Source organism: Ursus arctos, unplaced genomic scaffold, assembly GCF_023065955.2.
Source record: "Ursus arctos isolate Adak ecotype North America unplaced genomic scaffold, UrsArc2.0 scaffold_16, whole genome shotgun sequence".
NCBI classification, from domain to species: domain Eukaryota; kingdom Metazoa; phylum Chordata; class Mammalia; order Carnivora; family Ursidae; genus Ursus; species Ursus arctos.
Genome location: NW_026622830.1, coordinates 40,866,304 through 40,888,459, shown reverse-complemented (window position 1 = coordinate 40,888,459; position 22,156 = coordinate 40,866,304). Strand labels below are relative to the sequence as shown.

Sequence of the window (22,156 nt, the reverse complement as noted above, 5' to 3'; positions counted from 1 at the left end):
AGGCACTCCCCTGCTTTCCTCCAGCGGGACAAGCAGCCATGTGCAGAGTTGTGATCTCAACTCTTTCGAGAAGGAAATGAATGTGTGTTGAACATTTATTATCTGCCCGATACATATGTTATCTCAGTGATACCTCACAACAAACCTGATATTCTTTTTGCCCATTCCACAAATGAGAAGATTAAAGTTCAAGGGAGGTTAGTGGTTTCTTCATCTGAAGTTGCAGAACTATGAACTAGGGAGCCAGGAGTCACACTCAGGTTTGACTCAGTTTCCACTGTTGTGTCATGCTGTTGGAAACCTTACCTTTGCATGCTGGCTGATTTCCAACTGCCAGCACTTGCCACTCTGTGTCTGAAGACTCTGCTCTCTGTCCCCTGACACTATTCTGCACAGATGGGGGACAGGCCACAAGAGCCAGGGAGTTAACCCCTTGAGCTCCCCACCTTGCCCCTGCTTCGGAGGCACACCCCTCAACCACGGATTGACAAGCTTTGGGGGTAACTTTGCGAGGGCTCTGTCTACACTGCTTCCCAGAGTTCTACAGTGCGATTAAGCTCCCATTGCCCTCAGGTGTCACTGGCTTCCTAACAAACCCTTTCCTGGCTGCTCTCCCTTCTGGTATCACTTCTCTTCTCCCCAGCTGATGCTTCCTGGAAACTTCTCTCAAATCAACAACTTGCCTTTAAATCTTTGTCTCAGGTCTGCTGCTGAGAAAACCCCAACCCACCGGGAGAAGAGCTTTACGGAACCACTAGGTGTTTCTTCACCTCTGTAGCCCCAGCGGAGCCGCTTTGGAACAAAGCAGGAGACGCTCAGCTCCACTCCCCCTGCCCGTCCGCTGACAGGTGCCACCTCAGTCACATGTCACGTGTTCTTGAAGGAGTCCTCCTCTGTTCTATAGACCTGGAAGAACCCCTAGGCTTGGCCCGGTACTGTGAGCACAGGCCTGTGGTCGTCACCGCACCGAGGCCACGCAGTAAAGTGATACAACTCCTGCCCGCCCGCCCCTCCCCTGCGAGACGCATCCTCACCCGTGTCCTCACTGGCTCAGGCTTCTCTGGAGAACACCCCTGTCTGGTTTCCCTCTTCTGCTGCACATAGCGGGCTCAATACACAGGGATTGAGGGGAGTCACAGCATACATCCGGACCGTTTGCACAGAGAGAACGGGGTAGAGGAACTCTGCTTTTGACTTGGTCTTAAGTTGTTTCTTGGCCAATACTCATTTCACGTTATTACTGAAGGATTGGGGAAAGAAGGATTTTAATCATTTGAAATAGTGAGCATTGACCGGTGGGACTGTGTCCCTCAGATTAAATTCAATCACAGAACAATAGAGTAAAAATAAAAGTGGTATTATTATCCTTTGCTCCTAACAATCAACAGATTCAATGTAGACTTGTTGAATTAAATGAACACTAATGACTTTCATTTATATTGTAATCCTTTCAAAGGATTTCAATTCTCAGTTTAAATAGAAAGAACGCTGGAGTACCAGCATACTCAAATTTATCTCTCTCTCTCTCTCTCTTTTTATTTTTTGGAGAGAGAGAGCACAAACAGAGGTGGGGAGGGACAGAAGGAGAGGGAGAGAGAGAGAGAATCTCAGGCCCAGTGTGGAGCCTGACTCGGGACTCGATCTCACAACCCTGAGATCATGACCTGAGCTGAAATCAAGAGTTAGAGGCTCAACCGACTAAGCCACCCAGGCTCCCCTCTTTTCTTTTAATATACGGAATACAGAAACTTCGAAAATAATTGTGCTGTGGGAAACGTTTTTGCTGGTTTGATTATCAAGACACTTTTGTTACAGCTGTCCAAGAATCTCTGATAGAGTTTTCACTTCTCACTGAAAATAGTCAGTAGTGAGAAGGAATTTTCTCAACACAGTTCCTTTCTGTTTATCGTGACCTTTAATAAATTAGAGGTCATCCTCCCGTGGTGAATGTGGCACGTACCAGACCTCTATGCCTTTGGCCTATCACCCAACCCCTGGTGAACTCCATCCAGCTGCCTTTACCAGCGTCTCTTTGCCAAGGGCTTTCTCTGAGACCGTAGAAGGAAGCGAGTACTGGAATGTTCACATCCACAGCCCCCAGGACCAGCCGTCAGCCAAGGACTGACAGGAGTTGGTGTACAAATACCCCAGCCTCTGCGGGGAGCCCATCCCGGCTGGGAAAACTCTGTTGCATGTGCAACACCAGCTCCTGGATTCCCCAGCAGGATCGAATTCGAGCCGCTCCCCATGGAGCTTTGATAAAGCACTGTTCATTGGCTTCCCTTCTGCGTCTCACTCCCCATTCTACCCCTGCTTCCGAGAATCACCTCCCGAATAAACTACTTGCACTCTGACCCTTGTGTCAGGGTTTGCTTCTGGAGAAACCCAAGGCACATGTCACTAGAAGGGCACTAGGCAAGCTCATCATATCCAAGCCATTAAGTCACCTAACAAGGTGTGACGCCACCTGTTAATCCTTTGCTCAAACAATTTTTGAGCTTATCACCGTCCACTGATTTCATTGCTCTCCTGGGTGGCTCTACTCCACTTGCCATTCTCATTCTGTTAATTATAGTGTAAAATTTTTAATTAAAAATAAAGAAGATAAATTTGGTTAAGAGCTTCAAAGTTGTCACCCAACTCCACACAGGGCGAGAGAGACACTGACTGGAGCCATCTAGTTGACATTCAGGTTCTCTGCTGAGAAATTAAGAAGGAGGTATTTGGATGTTGTTTCGTCACCTGTACCAATGACCCGGAAACACTTCACAGCCATGTGTAATTATAGATAATTTTTTGGTAAGGTTCCAAGTGTTTGATAAATGTCGAAGACTCGGAACTTCCTCTGGATGGAGGCTGCTTTGTATGGAACTCACGTTTCCCGTTCGATTCGTAGGTGACATCTAGTTTAAGTTTAGAGGAGACAATGTTGTCTCCTCCACATTCCCTCCAAATGGTTATCAACACTCCCCTTGACCATTTTCAGATATGGAGAACTCATTATTTCCTGGGAGAGCTAACTCCTTTTACCTATTAGCCTCAATCATTGGACAGTTGTTCCTTAAACTGAACGACACTCTTCTTCCTGCAGCTGTCACCCACGGGTGGGGGGATTTTCTTGGGAGAAAGTACTGAGCGAGTTGAATGTCTCGGTCCTCATGGAGAATTTGAAATATTTGAAAACGTATTTAATGTGCCTTTTAGTTATCTTTTCCCCCCTAGTTTTTTCATCTCTCCTTAGCGGGTTATGGTTCGGAGCCCCTCTACCATCTTTGTCACTACCTGTCATTCTCTGTCTTTGAATGAGACGCTTATTGGAAGCAACCTAGTTGTCCAACAATGAGAATTAGAATGTTCAAATAAATTACAGCATGAGACCAGACTATGTAGCCCCTATAGTCATGTTTTGAAGAATATTTAGTAATATAAAAAATGTTCATGACCTATCAAGTGCAAGGGGGGAAGCTGTGTATACAACTGAGCCCGATTTTATTAAAAAATATTCACATAGAAGTGGAAGTCCAAAATAAGCTAAAATATTAAGAATGGTGCTAGGGCAGGTTTTGAATCTATTTTGTGCTTTCCCAAATTTTCTACAGGGAACATGTATTTATTTTTTAATTAGAAAAAAAATTTTCAGAACGAAACAAAAAATGAGAGAAAGAAAGAAAGAAAGAAAGAAAGAAAGAAAGAAAGAAAGAAAAGAACACAGCACCCAAGAAGCCATCGCCGTGTTCACGTATATTCTGATATTAAGGATTTGAGGGGAGCTGGCACCTCCCAATTTGGATGCTTCATTTTCCATTTTCAGATCAGGGTTTTTGGCAGGTGAATCATGCTTTTGATTAACATTGTACCTGTAGTTCATCAGAGCCCCAGAGGATTATTTTCCCACTCGAATTACTATCTCTTTTTAATCTGATAATCAGCATGGGGGGGGCAGCCTGTCGCAGATGCACGGGGGGCTGGGCGGGAAGAAGGGAAGGACGCCCAGGTCACTCTCCGGGTAAGTAGCCTCGGGATGTTTCCATAGTGTAGTGATTATCACCTTCACCTGGGGGTGACCTGCACGGGGGCTGGACTGGCTGGAGGGAGGCCATGCACTGTCAGCTTCCAGCCGTCTGAAGGCCGCCCCAACCTTGAAGTCCTACAAGCTGTAAGACGCGGTAACACTGGTTTGTAAAAGCGAAGCACCCTATTTGGCGGCTCTGGGAGGTGCTGGGGTTCTGGAGACGGTGGGAACCCTATGAAGCGTGGAAAAGATATAAATGCCTCTGTGCAGGGAGCAGCCCGGTGAGGATGAACCGCCAGCCCCACAGGCTATTATCCCTTTGCCATTTCTTCCTAAGGAAAGGTGTCTGGGTATCAGAGCCTTGGAGCAAATGCAACACACGCATTTCTCCATCTCCCCTTCTGAAAGCTGCAGTTACTGGGGAGGCAGAGAGAGGGAGGTCATTGGCGGAGGCGGTCGAGGCCCTGTGCGGGCAGTCCCTTTAAGGAAGCAGGAGGAACGGCCAGGAGGACAGCTCCGCCGTGGGGGAAGAAGGTCCCAGAGACAAGGAGGGATCTGCTTCCTCAGACCTGCAGGTGGGCGCTGTGCCAGAACCTATAACTCACGGGCAGTTTCTTGTCTTCTCTACAGCAGTGGATTCTCATCTCTGAGAATAAACCTTTGGTTTAACTTCTGTCATTTCCTTCTGGGGGGGGGGCATATTGGCTGGACTGTGCCAATGATTCATTTCACTTTATTATTACTACTTATTATCATTATTAAAAAGACGCTTAGTCCAACATATACTCTTCTAGATTTATAAGACCCATGAAGTAAATAGAAGCTCAGCAGATTGGTGCTTTGTTCCCTGATGCTCAATGCAATAAACGGAGGAAAAATCTCTGTTCTCTCTCCACAATGTGCGCGGGCACACCCTCCAGGACGAATGGCCCAGAGTGTTGAACTGACAATACTTCTGCTTGTTAGCAATCTTCTCTCTAATGAAGTCCATATTCTCCTTAATATGAGACTCTTAAGCTAACCAAAGTAAGATTTAAAAAAATACTTGGACCTGGAGGTTACGGGAGGAGTACATCTTAGTACGAGCACAGCCGCGCTTGGCTGGTACACTCCCTGGGGTGAACATAAAGCGGTCTCTCATGTTGAAAGGGCTTGCAGGTTTCACCAGGAAAGCAGCGTGTGATTTGCTAGGTAAAAAGCGAGAGCGTGCGGGTCTAGCTCAACAGTGTGTATCGTGATTCTCTGTGACTATGTCTTATTTGTCAAGGGTTACCATACAGTGGACTCAGTGTTGCGGGGGCAAGTCCGTGTGGGGCGCTCATAAGCACAAACACAATAAAATAAGACGACGTCCTTGCTTTGGTAAAGCTATGGTAGCGATGCGAGTTGCCGCTCTTTTCGGCTTTTTGGCATTGGTTTTATCCAGCAAGAACCCAAAAGGCGCATTTCCACCCTTTAATTCAATACCCTCGGCTAGAGTTGATACGAAAGCTGGCCAAGGCTCTCTTCTTCACCGCGTCCTTTTTCCTGGGCTTGTTCTTTCAGACCTCAAGTCACCTGACTGTCCTCTCACAAAGCCACCACCATTCCGTGCTGCCGGGCTCTAGCCCTTGTCCCTTTGTTTCTGGCCCGAGCCGTGGCTCCAGCAAGATCCGCGGGTCGTGCGCGCGTGCGTGGGCGTGCGTGCATGTGTTTCTGTGTGTGTGCGCCCACCCGGCCAGCTTGTACTTACGTAGTTCGAGGCCAGGTCCGGGTGCAGATAGTCAATCCCTGTGAAAAGAACACCACAGGATGGAAAGTTAATACTGGCCACTGTGTCCCCAGGGAAGTTGCTCAAGAAGGCACCCTCCTTATGGGGCTGGCGGGCTGAGCACGTGCGCCTCAGGCCTGGCCTTGGGTTTCCATTCCCGAGTGAGGGTGGGCCGCACCTCCTAGGTGGAGCGTCAGCTGCCACCAGACGCGTCAGAGGAGTGAAGCCAGTTAGAGCTGGGGCCCCAGGATAAGACTTTTTTTTTTTTTTTTTTTAAAGATTTTATTTATTTATTTGACAGAGAGAGACAGTCAGTGAGAGAAGGAACACAAGCAGGGGGAGTGGGAGAGGAAGAAGCAGGCTCCCAGCAGAGGAGCCTGATGGCGGCTGGATCCCATAACGCCGGGATCACTCCCTGAGCCGAAGGCAGACGCTTAACAACTGAGTCCCCCAGGCGCCCCCCAGGATAAGACTTCTGACATGCATGTCCGCATTAAGGGGCTTAGTGGCTGCAAGATGGATGGCTCATCAGAGCAGTGATCAAAGATTTGTGGAAATCCTGACATTTTCAAAGCATCAACTGGCATTTCTTCCGAAATGAAACTGGCCCGAGGGAGGAAAAACTATTATTATTTAACAGGGTACAGACAGCAATGGATCAGGGCAGTGTTCTGTGGCATGGAATAAGAAGAAGAAAATGGCTGAGGGGAGAGGCAATTTTGCAGCGGGCAAATGGTTTCCCGTGAAGTGTCCTGGGTGAGAGCTGATGCTTGTCCCTACAGAATATGGCTTTCCAGGAAGACTGCGACCTCCAGCCTCCCTGCAGGAGCCATGTGCTTTCTCCTGGATGTGACCCGTCTTGTTGCCCAAGAGTCCTTGCAGCGGTAGAGTTCGGAGCAGCACTGCATTCCACTGCCCGTCAGGCCTCAGAAAGGACCGCGAAAGCTCTCAGCCAGGGGTGCAGAGCCATATAACCTTTGCAGCACCCAGTCCTTTGCAAAACTTGCATCTCCTGGTGTCGTGGTCACGAGCGAAGGTTTTGGAGTCAAAGACACGAGTTTGAATCCCAACCCTGCGGCCACCTAGCTACATGACTTCCGGCGAGGTGCTTGGCCTCTCTGGGCTTGGTTTCTTCTCCATCAAGTGGTGTGAGCAGTGAGGTGCGCTTAGCTCAGTGGCATTTAATAGCTGGATTAGATTTGCCATGCTCAAAAGCTAGAGGCATCATTCAGTCCCTCTGATAGGTGGCATCTTCCCTACGAGCACCCTAAGGCCTGGCAGCAGATACAGCTTTGCCCCGCAAAAAAGAACTAGTATCGGGATGTTTCTTTTGGAAAAAAAATTTTTTGCTTTGTTTTTTCTGGTTACACAAGAAATTTCTGGACGGGGAGTCATTGTTCTATAGAACATACATTACATTTAGCTGCTCATATGTTGACATGCAAAGCGGGTCAAATGCTGCCATTCGTGGCTGCTCTCTGTAGTTTGGGAGAGTACAGCCTGTCACTTTCCATCCACGACCCTCCTCCCCCTCCTCCCCCACGCCCCCTCCCAAGGACTGTGGAAGGATGGGGGTCAGAAGATTCAAGGACTAGTATTTTTAAAGGTTGCCGGCCCTTGTCCTGGATCCTAATACAGAAATGGTCCATTTCAGCTGTGGGATGGGTTGGGGACTAACACAGGCTACGGAGACCAGCAGGTCCAGTTCTGTTCTAGATTCAGACACTGGAATAATGTGAGGCTTCAGCCAAGCGACTTCATCTTCCTGAGCCTCAGTTTCCTTATCTTTGAAATGGGGATATTATTTACCTTGTAAAGCAGTGTTCAAGATGAGGGCCAGTTCATCAAGAGTGTTTGGCTCGTAGTGAACACTTGACAAGTTACGTTTATTACGGTCGCCATCGGCAGCGCCATCTACCACATCGTCGGAGGCATGTGGATAATGCGGGACAGCGGAAACATCGTCAAAAATCTACTGGGTCTTAGAATGTCGTGTTGACATTAAATTGTTGTATGTATTTGTTGAAATTGGTTACATTTTGTGAACTCAGTGTTGGGCAAAACATTTTGTAACATATAGATAAGCTAAAAACACACTCACAGTGGGCACACAGAGAATATATATATATATATATTTTTTTTTTCTAGCAGGGAGTCAATTTATTTTTTGGCATAATTATACTTCTTAAGTTTATTCATCTTTTTAGTCATCTCTACAGCCAGCGTGGGCCTTGAACTCACAACCCTGAGATCAAGAGTCACGGGCTGTGCTGACTGAGCCAGCCAGGCGCCCTGGCACGATCATCCTTCTATTCCTGTTTGTGGTGTGTAAGATCATCGTGCGTATATATACATACTTAAGCCTCGGGAAAGCCAGGTACAAGCCACCTGCCCAGACACTCTAAGGCAGGAACATCCAACACACACAATCTCAGGTGACACCACCCCCCCACCCGCACTCCCCTCCCCCACCCCACAGCAAATCAAGCTGACTCTAGACCGCTGGCTATATCCCCCGAGAGGGTGCACCGTTCCTAGTACTGCAATGCCAGGTTGATGTGTGGAGTGGATGGAACAAACTCCTAGTCCATGCAGGGAAACAGCTGTTAGAAGATGACCCCGTGTTCTGATAGTGCCCGTTGTCTGGGAGAGAAATTTTCTGAGAAGTAGTAGTCTATCCTCTGCGAAGGGAAAATACCAAGGCAAAGAGATAATTTGAGACCTGAAGGAAATTAAAATTAAAACAGGATAAATTTAGTCCAATTAAAATAAAGGATCTTTAATTAGTTTAAGGGGAAGACTGAGTCTTAAGTTGGGACAGACGCAGACTTTGGTCTGAGAAAGAAGAGATTTTTGATAGAACCATGGGGAATGACAGACATGATTCAAAAAATGTAATGAACTAAAGCCTGAAATTAATGGCCTGTTAATTAAATAATATTTTAATGTTTTTGTATATTTGGTTATCTTTTGAGGTGGGGTGTACCAAATACAGTTTCTCAATCAGCTTATTTATTTTTTAATTCTTGTATTATTAATGTATTCATTTTAATTTTGCACTCATTGGGTTATTTTCAGCAGTGAACGCCAGGCACTATGCAGGTCCTGGAAAAATAGACTATTTAGACACAGAACCTGAGCTGTTCAGCTACCTACGGCTCCCAGTCTGCAGGGGGGACCAACTCATCACCAGCCAATCATAACACAATGTGGTTTGCAGATGACAATTACTTGGTTATAGTTTACATTAGTATCCTATCATCAGTTTGAGTGTTTTCAGAAAGTCTAATCTGCAATAGTCCAAATTCTCAGGAAACTCTGATGGTTCTGGAGACCTCAAAGAATTAGGAGCTCCATGTACCAATTCTTAGTTATCATGTTAGTAATTCAGTTGAGATGTATAGCAATGCCACACACCTTCTTTGGAAGTAGGTCTATTCTCCCATCTTCAATCTGACTGGGCTATGACTGCTTCTACCAATGAGATGTTGCATGACTTTCAAGGCTAGGTCAGAAAAGGCCAGGCATCTTCCACCTGTTCCCTTTGGACACTTGTCCACTTGAGGAGGGGGGAGGGGAAGTCAACTGCCATGGGAGAAGCCCACAAGTGGCCCTCGGTATGAAAGGCTCAGCTGAGCTGTAGCAGCCAACATCAATGGACAGCCATGGGAATGAGCTGTGGATGTCCACCCCAGTTGAACCTTCAGATGACTATAGCCCAGCCAACATTCTGCCCTCAACTGCATGGGAAACCTCAAATGAGAAGTGCCCAGACTGGCTCTTTCTGAGTTCACGTGCCACAAAATTATGAGCAAAATAAATAGTTACTATAAGCTGCTAAGGGTTGGAGTCATTTGTTATACAGTAATGATACCTGGAACAGATTCCACACGAGTCCTTTTGAGACTGGTGAAGCCCAGGTTAAGAGAGAAAACATTGCTTTTCAATATGATGCAGACTTCTAAGTCTCTTGGGAGGATGCAGCTGACTGCCTGGTCCTTAAGCTTGAACCTCCACTTGCAAGGATGAGATCCCATTCACAAAGACCTACCAGGGAGGCAGAGCCAAGGGGTGGGCTTCAAGCACTGAAGATGGTGGTTAAGATCAGTTTGAGTAGTTTCTTGCCTCCCTCACCTTGGCTTCTTCATCTGCAACATGTGGATAATAGCACCAATCTTAGAGAATAATTGTGACTGTTTCTAAATTTTTAGGCAGTGCCTAGTATATAGTGAATACTCAAGAAATGTTAGTTGCTTTTTTTTAAAAAGATTTTATTTATTTATTTGTCAGAGAGAGAATGCGAGAGAGTGAGCAGAAGCAGGAGGAATGGCAGGCAGAGGGAGAAGCAGGCTCCCCACTGAGCAAGAAGCCTGATGTGGGATTCGATCCCAGGACCCTGGGATCGTGACCTGAGCCGGAAGCAGACGCTTAGCCGACTGAGCCCAGATGTCCCAAGAAATGTTCATTTTTATTGTTACTTCAGCTTGAAGCTCTTTCTGACCCTACCTCCCTGGCCTTCAGTCTTACTTCCTTGGCGCCATCTGATTTTGGCTAAAGTCCTTGACTCATGCCTTCACTGACCATCTTTGACCTTGATAGCCTGCACCTGTCCAGAGTCGTGCCTGTGCTGGGTGGCTCCTACCCATCTCTGTGTTTTGTTGGCCACATCCTGTTTTCCAGTTCAAGTTCCCAACACCCAACAACTCTATTTGCAATGGAAGGGGTGAATTGTTATCATTAAGTGGGGTCCTTGCTGACATCTCCATGCCTTAAGCAAACCCTTAAGAAATGCTTTCTGCCCCTGTGGGCAACAGCTAACCATGGAGGTACTCTCCTTCTGATGTGTAGTGTGTGGAAATGACATTAAGTGGCACCTACACGAAAGCAGCTGACATTTACTGAGCACATATTGATTCATTGGATCTAGCAGAGAGGATGCTGGTCCAGTTCTGAGTTGTGCAACCAGAGAGCATGAATGGCTATTACAACAAGGCTGTCTATAGATTGATTCTCCCACATGCAGATAATCAGATTATTTCCTGTAGAGGCCAGTTAAAGAGAGCCAACGATTAGGAAATATGACATTGTTTTTGCTCTTAGGTATGAAGGTCATATCTGTGTGTGTCTTTACTTTGTTTCGGGAGGACATCTTGCTGAGCGAATATCTGGGGAACAACACCACACCATCTACTGGTGCTCCCAGCCTCACCATCGCACTTCCCACTCTAGGTGTTAGGGCAGAGAGGCCTAATGACACGGTGTGAGGCTGCTGAGCATTGTCCCTGTTGTGTGGGAGGCCGCTCGTGTCCCAAGTGTGCTCATCTTGCCGTTCAACAGAGGATTTGGAGAGTGGCTTGGTAGTTCTTCTCTTCTTTCAGTTATCACAGCGAGTAAGCCTGTGCTGAATTGCAGCCAGCCACAAATCCTTTGTTTAACTCCACACCAGGACGTGGAGCCTATTCCTCCTAACCCTGGAATCTGGCCCTGAGACCATTCGTTCAATCAAAGTGGCTGAGCGATGCTTGCTCGTTCTATGTCTGGCCCATAGGAGGAGTGGCAGCTTCTGCTTCTTGTCCCTTAGAATGACAGTTCTTGGGAACCCCCAAGCCATTTGTAAGAAATCCAGCCACCTTGCTGGGGAGACCACATGGAGAGGAGAAGGCCTGGGACTCCATGGAGTGGGAGGGAGGCCGAGCTGTTGTGGCATCCCAGTTCAGTCTGCAGTTGACACTGGCCCCAGCTGCACTCTGACTCCAACACCATGAGAGATCCCAGAGAGACCAACAGTAGAACTTTCCAGCCGAGCCTGGTCAACCCACAGAACGGTGAGAGATAACAACATGGTGGTTGTATTAAGCCACACAATTTTGGGGTAGTTTGTTCTGCAGGAGTAGATCACCAAAACAGTGGAGGAGTTGGGCGTTTAAATTGGGGGGGGTCAGAGAGTTTGGTTTTGGGGGGATGCCCAAAGACCACTAGATCAGAAGAAATAATATCAAAGAAGAAACTCTGCTGAGACTTTCTTTCTGAAGGGCTTGGCTTCTCAAGCCAGGAAAGGTGGGTCAGAGTCAGGGATCATCCTCCCCTTTTCCCTTTTTGGAAGGGTTGATACACAGTCAGTCGGGGGCGGTTCAGTTAAAGAATCCAGAAATAGGCATCACGGGCTGTTGGGTTTCCTAAAAGCAGTATGTCTTTCTGTGGCCAGTTTCAGGGTGCTCCTCTAATCCCCCAGATGCTGTGTGATTACAATATATCCTAGGCAGATTCTCCCCAAACGTAGCTACATCTTTCTCCCGGGTGAGCTGGTCTCAGCCACGTTGGTTTCCAAACCAAAGCATCAGGAAGGAAGAAACGGTTATAAGCTCCCAAGATCCATGGTACACACACGCTTTCTCCTGCAGAGCTCCTTTCTTCTTGCAAAAGCCCTCGACCACTGGAGCAAGCTTTTACATTCACTTCAAAACATCTCCCACATCAGAAAACATGGGGGCCTTGTTTTTATGTGGATATTTAATGAGCCCACACAAAAGACAGCACCAGTTTTAAGCATGCTGGCTTCCTTTGTTTCACCATCAATTCGGCTTCAAAAGCTTGCTTTGGAGAGCACAGTGTTCTTTGAGGATCTTCAGAAGCGAAAGGCTCCATTGTTTCATCTCTCACACAACGGCTTTATGTAAAATTGCATCAATCCTCCTCCGTGGAGCTTTTCCTGGGGCATCCACACGGCTGATGAAGGGCAAGAGGACCTGCCCAGTGAGAGGACCACAGGGCAGAGATTGTCCAGAATCTTGGCAGAACCAAGGACGTGTGTAGTTAGAAAAACCCCAGTGCATCCATTGGTTTTTGTATCACAAACTATAGAAAATAGAGCTCTACTAAATCTTTGTCTGGCAGGCATGTGGGGTAGAATAACATATTATAGGGGGCATGTGTAAGAAAAGGTTATCAAGATCTGCTTTACCAGGGTTCATCCTGAACGTAGCAATAAAGTCAAAATGTCTCCCAACTCCCAACCTGTTACCAAAAAGCTATTTCATGGGTGCAGAGCCATACTGTCTAATAGAACTTTCTGTGATGATAGAAACGAGTTGAATTGAATTTCCGCAGCCACTAACCCCTTGTGGTTATTGAGAACTTGAAACAAAGCTAGTGTGATTGAGGAACTGAAGTTTTAATTCTATTTAGCTTTAGTTAATTAAAACTTCAGTGTAAATAGCCACATACGGCTAGTCTCTACTCCACTGGGCAGTGTGGATCTGGAGGAGTAGATGGTAAATTCCAACAGGTTTAAGGTAAGGTCCAAGCAGTGGCCCAATAAGAAATGACTGTTCCGTGATGGCCAATCTTCCTTTGTTCATTTTTTTTTTTTTGGCTTTTTAGTTTATTAATCCGATCAATATTTATTAAGAGCATCCTCAAGTTTGAGGACCACTGATCTGGAGGAAGGGGAGGATTTTGCCACAGTATAGATGATGGTCGGGTCCAGCAGGTGGCTATTTTGCCTCTGATTAGCATCTCCAGAACAATGCCTCTTATATTCCAAAGGCATGCAAAGACGCACTTGCTTCAAATGGTGTGAAGGCGTTGAGATACTCACCATCATCCATAATTCCGATGGTAACACCTTTCCCTGTGTATCCCAGCTCCCAGGCTTCTGCCACGTTCAAATCAAGGCCAGGAGTGCCGTCAGCTTGTCCGGTATTGATCTGGTTCAGGAATTCCAAAGCAAAGAATCCACTTAGTCTGGTGCAGTAACACACCTGTCTAAATGTTTGCACCTGCTATTCCAGGGCCGGAGGCCACGTCTTCCATGAGACAATACTCCTGAGTGTTTCCCCATCCATCTCTTCTAGACTTCTCCCTCTGTTTTGTGATATACACGATGGATGTTTCTGTGACCAGATTGTTGCCTTTAAACTCCTTAAAGCTGCCATTTGCAAGAAACCCTCCCCAGTTTTGAATTAAATGCTCACTCTTGGAGTCTCTATTTGTACCTCATGTTTTTGAATTTAGCACATATTGTCTTGGATCATTCTTATTTGAATGAGATTTCCTCCCTCAATAGCAGTATGCTTTGCAAGAGGGAGCATGTCCTACTTATCTTTGTAATTTCAGTGCTTACCACACTAGATCTCGTGTAAAAATATCTGATGCACTAAATCAAAGAGAGCTGTCTCACTTTCAGGGCTGTTCTAATGCAAAAAAAAAAAAAAAAAGCCTTTTCCCTAAAAAAATTCAACAAAGGAAAACAAGGAAATTCCCTGTAAATATGTTCGCTACCCTCTTTTTAGGCATCTTTGTCCTGTGCAGATTTTCTCAAAGATGAGTTGTAAAAGCAGTGAAGTCAGAGCTCGTACTGGCAGAAGCCTGAGGTGACCTGTTGGCTATTACTACTGTTGCTAAAACACTGTGTGAATGCCATCGGTGCTCTTTGTAAAAGTGATTGCTCTTCCTCCCTCCAGGCACACGTTAAGCTGACACCTCTCCATCACCTAGGAAGTTAGTAGGATGCCCACGTGACTGGTTTGGGCCAACAGAATGTGGGCTCATAAGCCCGTTTGTCACATCCAGGTAGAAGCCCTAGACACCAGGTGTGACCTGCCCCTTCCCCTTGTTGAGGTGCTCAAGAAAGCAGTGGTCAGGATGGAGCTGGGATGGAGCCTGGGTCCCTGAGGGACTATGAAACATTGGACATCTAGCGTGAGTGAGAAAAAGCTTAGATTTGTTACCAGGGTGATTTGGGTGTTGGTTGTGATTGCAAGAGTTGTAGTCTAACCTGATTAACACACATAAGCTCCTTTCAGTTGCCCGGATCAGATTTGTAGGATTCCACCCCAAAAAGCAAAGGGCATGTTTAAGCTCTGAAGACCGGAGAGGGAAGTTGTGATGCATTCCTATAAATGTCTCAGTCCACAGGGCTATAATAGAGTGTTCTCTCTTGCTCATCACCTTTTAATCTTAAATAAGGGAAAGCATCACTCACAGTTTTAAATCAATCACTCCTTTTCCCTCAAGAAGCCCTGCAGTTAGGATTGGTATAGAGGTTTTGGGTCTCTTTTAAATAGAACCCAACCTGTCCAAGTGGATCATGAAGGACTGCTGGTGAGCCAGATAACATTCACTTCACTGGACAGATTGGGTTTCTGGGCCTTGAATCTTGCACCAGGAAAGCCCCATCGATGTGATTTCCTGCCATTATTTTAAGAAGTGCAACGGATGCTGCTTCTGTTGCTTTGGTCTTTGAGCTCTCTTGCTCGTCCCTTGCGAAGTTGCCTGATTCTTTCTCTTATGCCTGGGGTTTCATTATGTCTTCCCATCTCTCTGCCTGTTGAGACCCTTGGATTACTCCCCCCAGATCCTTGACTCAACTTCTACATGATTTTGCAAGTCTTCCCTCATGCATCAGTGTGCTTTTTCGGAGTCTGGGGCAATCTGATCAGCATTTGGTAGTTGCTTTGACCCTAAGAGATCACGGCTATTTAGCAGTTCCAGAAGGAAGCAGATTAGAGAACATGACGCATGGGTGCTGATAGAAAATCAATACATATCAAAGGGACAGAGAGGTTCATGGAATCAGATGCTGGCTGACATCCCACAGAAAAACGAGGAAATAGAAATGCATTTTTTTTATCCGAAGTCTCAAGATGAGAAATGGTAGGAATAATACAGACGTGCTTACCAGATACCACTGCTTTGTAAAAAGAGGATCATTCATGTTGATATCAATCTCGTTGATGTCTCTATACCCCCGCTTCTTTCTGTCAAATCCTTCTTGCTGCAAGGCCATCTTTACCTGGAATGACAATATTGGCATATGACCTGAATATCCACTGGAACACCTTCTTCTGGAATTCATTTCTATGAATTCAAATTCCGTGTGTACACAGGTGTTTTTTTTTCCTCTATGGAAGCCAAGTTCATCTCATGTACATGCTACACTCTATGATTCTTTTCTGAAAGCATTTGCTTCTGCCTGTGCTGAACAAATTGGCCTTGGTGATGGCTCAAAGTGAGTTTCCTTAAAATGAGAATTTGATAGAGAAAAGTACTCTCAAGGAAGATAAGGGTGTAGGGGTGGTTAGGGGAAATAAAACAATGCAATGCTTCTATTAAGTAAAGAAGATTGATGTGGATTCAGGGAGGGAGAAAGAGTGGCAATGGCAGGGGTCATTTTTCGGAGGGCTTTCCAGCCTTTACATTTGTTGAGAGGATTGTGCTATCACGTTTGGGAATCAGCCAAAACGGAAATCAAATCAAACCAAACCAAAACCCAAACCCAAACCAAAAGAACACCTGCCTGGAGAGCCAGCCAGTTCATAGCAAAGTTCTGGAAAGTGAGAGAGGGATCTTCGAAAAGAAAGGGTTGTCCTGGCAATGACAGCGCTTCAATTTTTGGAAAGTCAGACAGAACCCCAAGCTCTTGGATGAAATGAAACTTAGGAGCCGAATTGTTGAAGCAGACTCCTGGCAACAGTTAGACTTCATCCCATTCATGAAATTTTCTTCACTTGGGCAATCATGAATTTATCATCCAGGGGCTGTGGCTCGTCTCTGAACATCTAAAACTCAGGAACTATGCAAATGTAGAGAAGGGTGTGCACTGCATACTGAATTTTCTTTTTTTAGTTCTTCTTTTTTTCTTTTTTGTTAGAGAGAATGAGGAGAGAGAGAGAGAGTGAGCGAGCATGGGGGTGAGGAGGTAGGGGCAGAGGGAGAGTGAGAGAGAACCTTAAGCAGGCTCCATACCCAGTGCAGGGCTTTATTCCGGGCTTGATCTCACAACCCTGAGATCATGACCTGAGCCAAAATCAAGAGTTGGACGCTTAAAGGACTGAGACACCCAGGTGCTCCTGATTTTTTTAAATGATATTTTGCTCCCCAACATTCATTTCTTCTTTTCCCAAGTATCCCCAGTGCATTTGGGGGATTCCCTGGAGTCTGCTAGGTTCCGTGTTGGTGGGAATGAAATTTGAGACACCTATCTGCAAAGAAACCGCAGGTTGTCTCTGCCTCAGAGGTGCCTAGGTGGCTATGGATTTGAATCCTGGGAAAGGGATGTGAGCGCAGAAGGCTATTTATCTTAGAGGCTCACTCACCAGACTCACTTTGTAAAAGGTCCTTGGGACAGTTCCACGGGCCAGTCCTGGAGCCCCCCACGCCCCCCAAGACCAATCCTTCAGCATCGCACTGATTGTGAGCTCCCTACACCATTCCAAGAAATTCGCTTTTGCCTAAGTAATCCAGAATCCATTTGTGTTGCTTGCATTGAGAACTCTGATACGGGAGCGGAGAAGTCAAGAGGATCCAACTCAACAGTGATGGCAGGGAGGGAAGAATGAAGAGACCGCAGATGTGGCTGGAAACCTCCCCTGGAGTGGGCAGGAACGCTGTGGGAGAGTGGTTCCTTACTTCCCTCTACACACTGACACAGGCAGACCGGGGGCTCATGTGCCAGAAAAACTCGAATTCTAAGCAAAAACTCCAGATGTGTCGAAAAGAAGTGGTATTTGCTTTGTTCTTTGGAGGTATTCCAACAACAGGCATTCACTGGGGCACGTAGCAAATATCTGGGAGCATGGGATGGATGGAGAGTTTTAGAATGGCAAAAATGTAGACACGACTAGTGCCCACCAAATGGAGATAAATTATGATTCAAATATTCATATATATACATGCATATGGTATGTAATATATATGTGTATATACGCATGTATAGATATACACATCTGTCTTCTGTATACACATGCACAGATATATACACATATCTATCTTCTGAGAAGCAGATGGCAAGATGAGATAAAATGTGCAAGGCTTTTATTAGAAGAGAAAATGCGAGAAACTGCTGTGTAAGCTTGACCCTGTAAAGGAGAGAGCGAACAAGGTTGGGCCAAACTGTCCTCAACGGCTCCGGAGTGTAAGGAAGTTTTGGCAGGTCTCTTGGGGATCCAAAGTCGGCTGTCAGAAGAACCCTGTGTCTCCCAGCGACGAGCCTGCCTCGGTGCCCCTGCTGTGCTCAGTCACTGGCTAGAGCCGCCTAGGAAGCATGGCCTCTTGCCAACACAGTGACAGATTTCAGAGCACAGCAGCTGGGGTCCTTGGTCAATGACTCTCCCGGAAGTCAGAGGTGTGCGTTGCGTGTTCTGACAGCTGCTGCAGAACAGACAGACAGCTCGATCTAGACACATACACACCCATACGTGAAGACCCACAGCACACCCCTCTTAAAACTTCTCTTTTACTTGGGAAGCAAGTATTCAAGGCAGAGCAGTCTGTCACTTTCACTTGGGAAGGCGCCTGAATTCGGCCATCGCATCTTCCCCTAGTGATCCCGATCAAGACCCTTATCCACACTGCTCATGGATGATAAGTAAGCCTCCGTTGGCTTCCACTGAGGGATTCCCATCATATTGGATTCGTTGTCAGGACAGACTTTGCTGAAGCAACACCGTTCCTTCGCAAGGGTCTTGGCTAAGCAAGAGCAGGGGCCTGTGGATGCTTGAGAACCCTCTGTGCCCACTTCTCAGCAGTGTGAGAACAAGAAGACTCACACTGGATTTCATCTTCTTAGATAACAGTGCAGGAATGGCTATGACAATAGCACTCCAAACTCAATTAGCCTGAGTGCAGTCTAATGAAAAGACTTTAAAGTCATTTCCATAAAATTAATTTTTAATTCCATAAATTAGGTTTTAATGGAGACCGGCGATGCTTTGGAATGCTGCTCTCTCTCGCCGTCAGCCCTCCTTGCAACCCAGAAGTGCTGAGGCATGATGTAGGTGTCTGTACTCTTGTCATCTAGTGTTACTAAAAAATTAAAAATCCTAAGACTGCAGGCCTGTCTGAGCCTTTCGGTTTATCTTCATGTCCTTAATGAAGATCACAGTGACAATTCCAAGAGAGAGAACACCTTTTAAACATATATTTTTACTTGTTACACACAAATAACTGGAGAATAGTTCCCCCCCCCCCAATGATACCATGGAATACCATAAATTACTTTCATCTTTCTGGGTTCTTCTTCAATGCTAATTTGCATTTAAACCTAATTTTTACATAAAAGTAATTGAACTATAGACAAAATTATGAATTCTTTCTTCACTAAGTATCCTACCTTAGGAATTTTAATGTGCTGCTCTATGGCTCTCGTAACTTAATTTTTAATAGCAGCCTGAATATCCCATGGAATAACGTACCATAATTTACCCAATGACTTCCCTCTTATTGGTCATTTGGATTGTTTTCTCTTATAAATGAAATTGCCATTAGCAGAAAGATAAGATTATAAACTATTTTTAAAGATCTCTGGAGAAGACTTCAGCGTTATAATCCTATGTGTGATAAAACTCTTAATAACAGAGAACTATTTCCCAGTGTCCAAATCCCTTCCTCACATTATAACTAAAAGGTCACTTTAATTCTCTCTTCCTCCTCTGAATTGTAACCTTTCACACACGATACCTTTCATTACCACTTCAAAGTGGCGTCAATGCCATGCAACTTAACCATAGCTTCTTGCCTTCTCGAAAAATAATGTACAGTTAGCTTAGTTATTTCATTTTAGACTGCTCACCCAAGTTGGTTTATTGACCTAAACATTTGTATAAAGAAAAAAAATAAGAAAGCAGGAATGTTTGTTACTGGGAATTATTTTATTAGAAACAAACGGATATTCTGCAATTCTGGTTCAACTTTTAAATCTTAGTTTGACGCATGTACATGGAACAAATTTTACTCAAGAGACTCCCCCACACTTTCTTCCCTCTTGTAGTCTTTCCAATTAAGAATTTTCAGTCAACGAGTGTTTTTGTGCATCTACAATGTACCAGTTTCAGACCATTCTAGACCGAGGCAGACACTATCCCTGCACATTTGCATTCTATTTTACAAGTTTCATTAACAAGGTACTTTCACTACAAAGAATCTTCTCAACAAGACTGTGGAGGCTATGTTTACAGTTGAGGCAAGGAGGTTTAGCGGCCATTGTTCAGCAGTGGAAAACATGGCGGAGTCACACAGGCTGACCAATTCTAAATGCTGTGCACTTTCCACTAAGCCACATTACCCCTCCCTAAGGCACAGAACACAGTCAACCTTCCAGTATCTGGGACAGCTTAACTGTGAATGTAACTCTCCAAGGATCAGGGCCTGGATCACTTCCTGCTGGGCTGATAATTAAACAGCTGCTAATTAGCATGGAGTGTGTGGGGCAGGGAGAAGGGCCAGGAGAAAGAGGAGCAATATGGGAAACCTACCTTCAAAGGCCGAAACAAGTTAGCCTGGAGTGAGCACAAGAAAAGAAACATAAAACACAAAACTGACATGTTGGTGAAAATACCGAAGTTTTAAACCTATGAGGCTATAGATTGGGTCACACCATTATTTTCTGTACCACCAGGATATATTGAAAGATATATTGAAGGCCTAACCTCCGGTACCTCAGAATGTGACCCTATTTGGGGAAAGGGTAGTTGCTGATGTAATTAGTTAAGAGGAGGTCGTGCTGGAGGAAAACGGACCCCTAAGGCAACATGGCTGTTCTCATGAGAAAAAGACAGACAGACACACAAGGAGAAAGCCATAGGAAGACCTACAGACACACAGAATGAAGCCATGTGAAGAGGGAGGATGCAGAGGACGGAGTTATTTTACGACAAGCCAAGGAACTTGTGGGTCTACCAGAAGCCGGAAGAGGCAAGGAAGATCCAGTCCTAGAGATTTCAGAGGGGGCGTGGCGAGCCAACACCGTGACTTCAGGCTTTGAGCCTCCAGAACTGTGAGACAATTCATTTCCGTCGTGTTGGGCCTCCCAGTTTGTGGTACTTTGTTATGGAAACTAATACAACCCCTAAGAATTAAACTAACTCAACCCTAGGAAATTACTACAGCTCCTGAGAATTAAACTGTCACAGTGCTTCCTTCTCATTTGTAAACTTTATTTTGTACATGAAGCACTCTTATATATAGTTCCATTTGGACAAAGATTTCTTTAACCATGTATACCGTTTGCAAAAAATAATAATAAAGAGGGAAAATGTTAGGAAATAAACTGGTTAGGATGTTTCTAAACCGTTGCACATTTAGGGGCGCCTGGGTGGCTCAGGTGGTTAAGCGTCTGTCTTTGGCTCAGGTTGTGACCCCAGGGTCCTGGGATCGAGCCCCACCTCGGGCTCCTTGCTCAGTGGGGAGTTTGCTTCTCTTCCTCCCTCTGCCGCTCTGCCTACTTATGTGCTCTCTCTCTCTCTCTCTCTGTCAAATCGATAAATAAAAAAATCTTAAAAACAAAACTGTTGCCCATTTGGAGTCTAACTCGGAATGTTCCACGTCTGTGTTTTCCTACACCACATCATCCTCTGTGCCATCAAGCGTGTCGGTGATCAGCATCTCTTGAAAGAGTCTGCACTATTATCTCCAGCAGTTACCTCTCATGGCCAATAGCTATGCTACACGTTTTAATGCACCAGCCCAAGGCAATACAATTCTTGTCACTCTTGGCATTTGGTGAGTGGTTGCAAGATGTATGCAAAACCCATGCATTTTCGAACGGATGATGTGTGATCGTTTTTGCTTTTCTAGATCTTCTGATGGCAAAGTTTTGAGCGGTTAGCAAAGTGGAATTCTCGGAGTTTGCCCCACCCCAGGACTGAAGCCCCTCATAAGCAAACTGGGGGAAAGTCATCCGTGGAAGTCGTGAGAGTTTTTTGTTTGTTTGTTTTTTAATGCATGTGCTTTTTTTCTTTTTAAGATTGTATTTGTTTATTTGAGAGAGATAGAGAGACAGAACAAGTGGAGGGGAGGGACAGAGGGAGAAGAAGACTCCCGGCTGAGAAGGGAGTCCGACGTGGGATTCGATCCTGGGACTCCAGGATCATGACCTGAGCCGAAGGCAGATGCTTAACCAACTGAGCCACCCAGGCGTCCCGGAAGCCGTGAGGTTTTGTAGGAAGAGCTCTGGATCGGGAGTCAGGAGCTCGGGATTGTGGGGGCCACAGATGTGGGTCTGAGGCCGGCAGCTGCCCCTGCTAACTCAGTATCTTTGAGCATAAGAGCGCTATTTCTGGGATCTGTTTCCTTACTGCCAGAATGAGCATAACTCCTGAGGGTTGATTTGAGGAACGACAGGTGTCACCTGCTGTGGAACGGCTGTGAAGCACAGTTCCCGACACATAGGAAATGTCCACAGACTTCCGTTCCCTTCCTGGTCCTCAGGTCAGCTGTCCTTTACCTGGAATGCACATCGAGTCACCTGGCAGGCTTTAGCACCCCCCACTCGCAGGCCACACTTGGACTGAGTCAGACTCTCCAGGGGATTCCGATCTGCCTCAAGGTTGACACTGTCTTGGAGGCCAATTTTCTTCCTCTGTCAAAAGCCTATTTCTACGTCTCAGAATTGTGAG

General features: G+C 45.8%; 1 protein-coding gene across 2 annotated transcripts in view; it reads right to left on the bottom strand.

Moving 5' to 3' along the window:
- Positions 1-22,156, bottom strand: part of PCSK2 (proprotein convertase subtilisin/kexin type 2) — a 250,659-nt gene that overhangs the window by 105,139 nt on the left and 123,364 nt on the right. For both annotated transcript variants that reach the window (XM_044385610.3, XM_044385611.3), the window contains 3 exons: positions 15,442-15,555; positions 13,360-13,468; positions 5,745-5,782 (listed from right to left, as the gene is read on the bottom strand). In XM_044385610.3, coding sequence (XP_044241545.3) covers positions 5,745-5,782; positions 13,360-13,468; positions 15,442-15,555 — 261 coding nt within the window. The remainder of the gene's footprint in view (positions 1-5,744; positions 5,783-13,359; positions 13,469-15,441; positions 15,556-22,156) is intronic.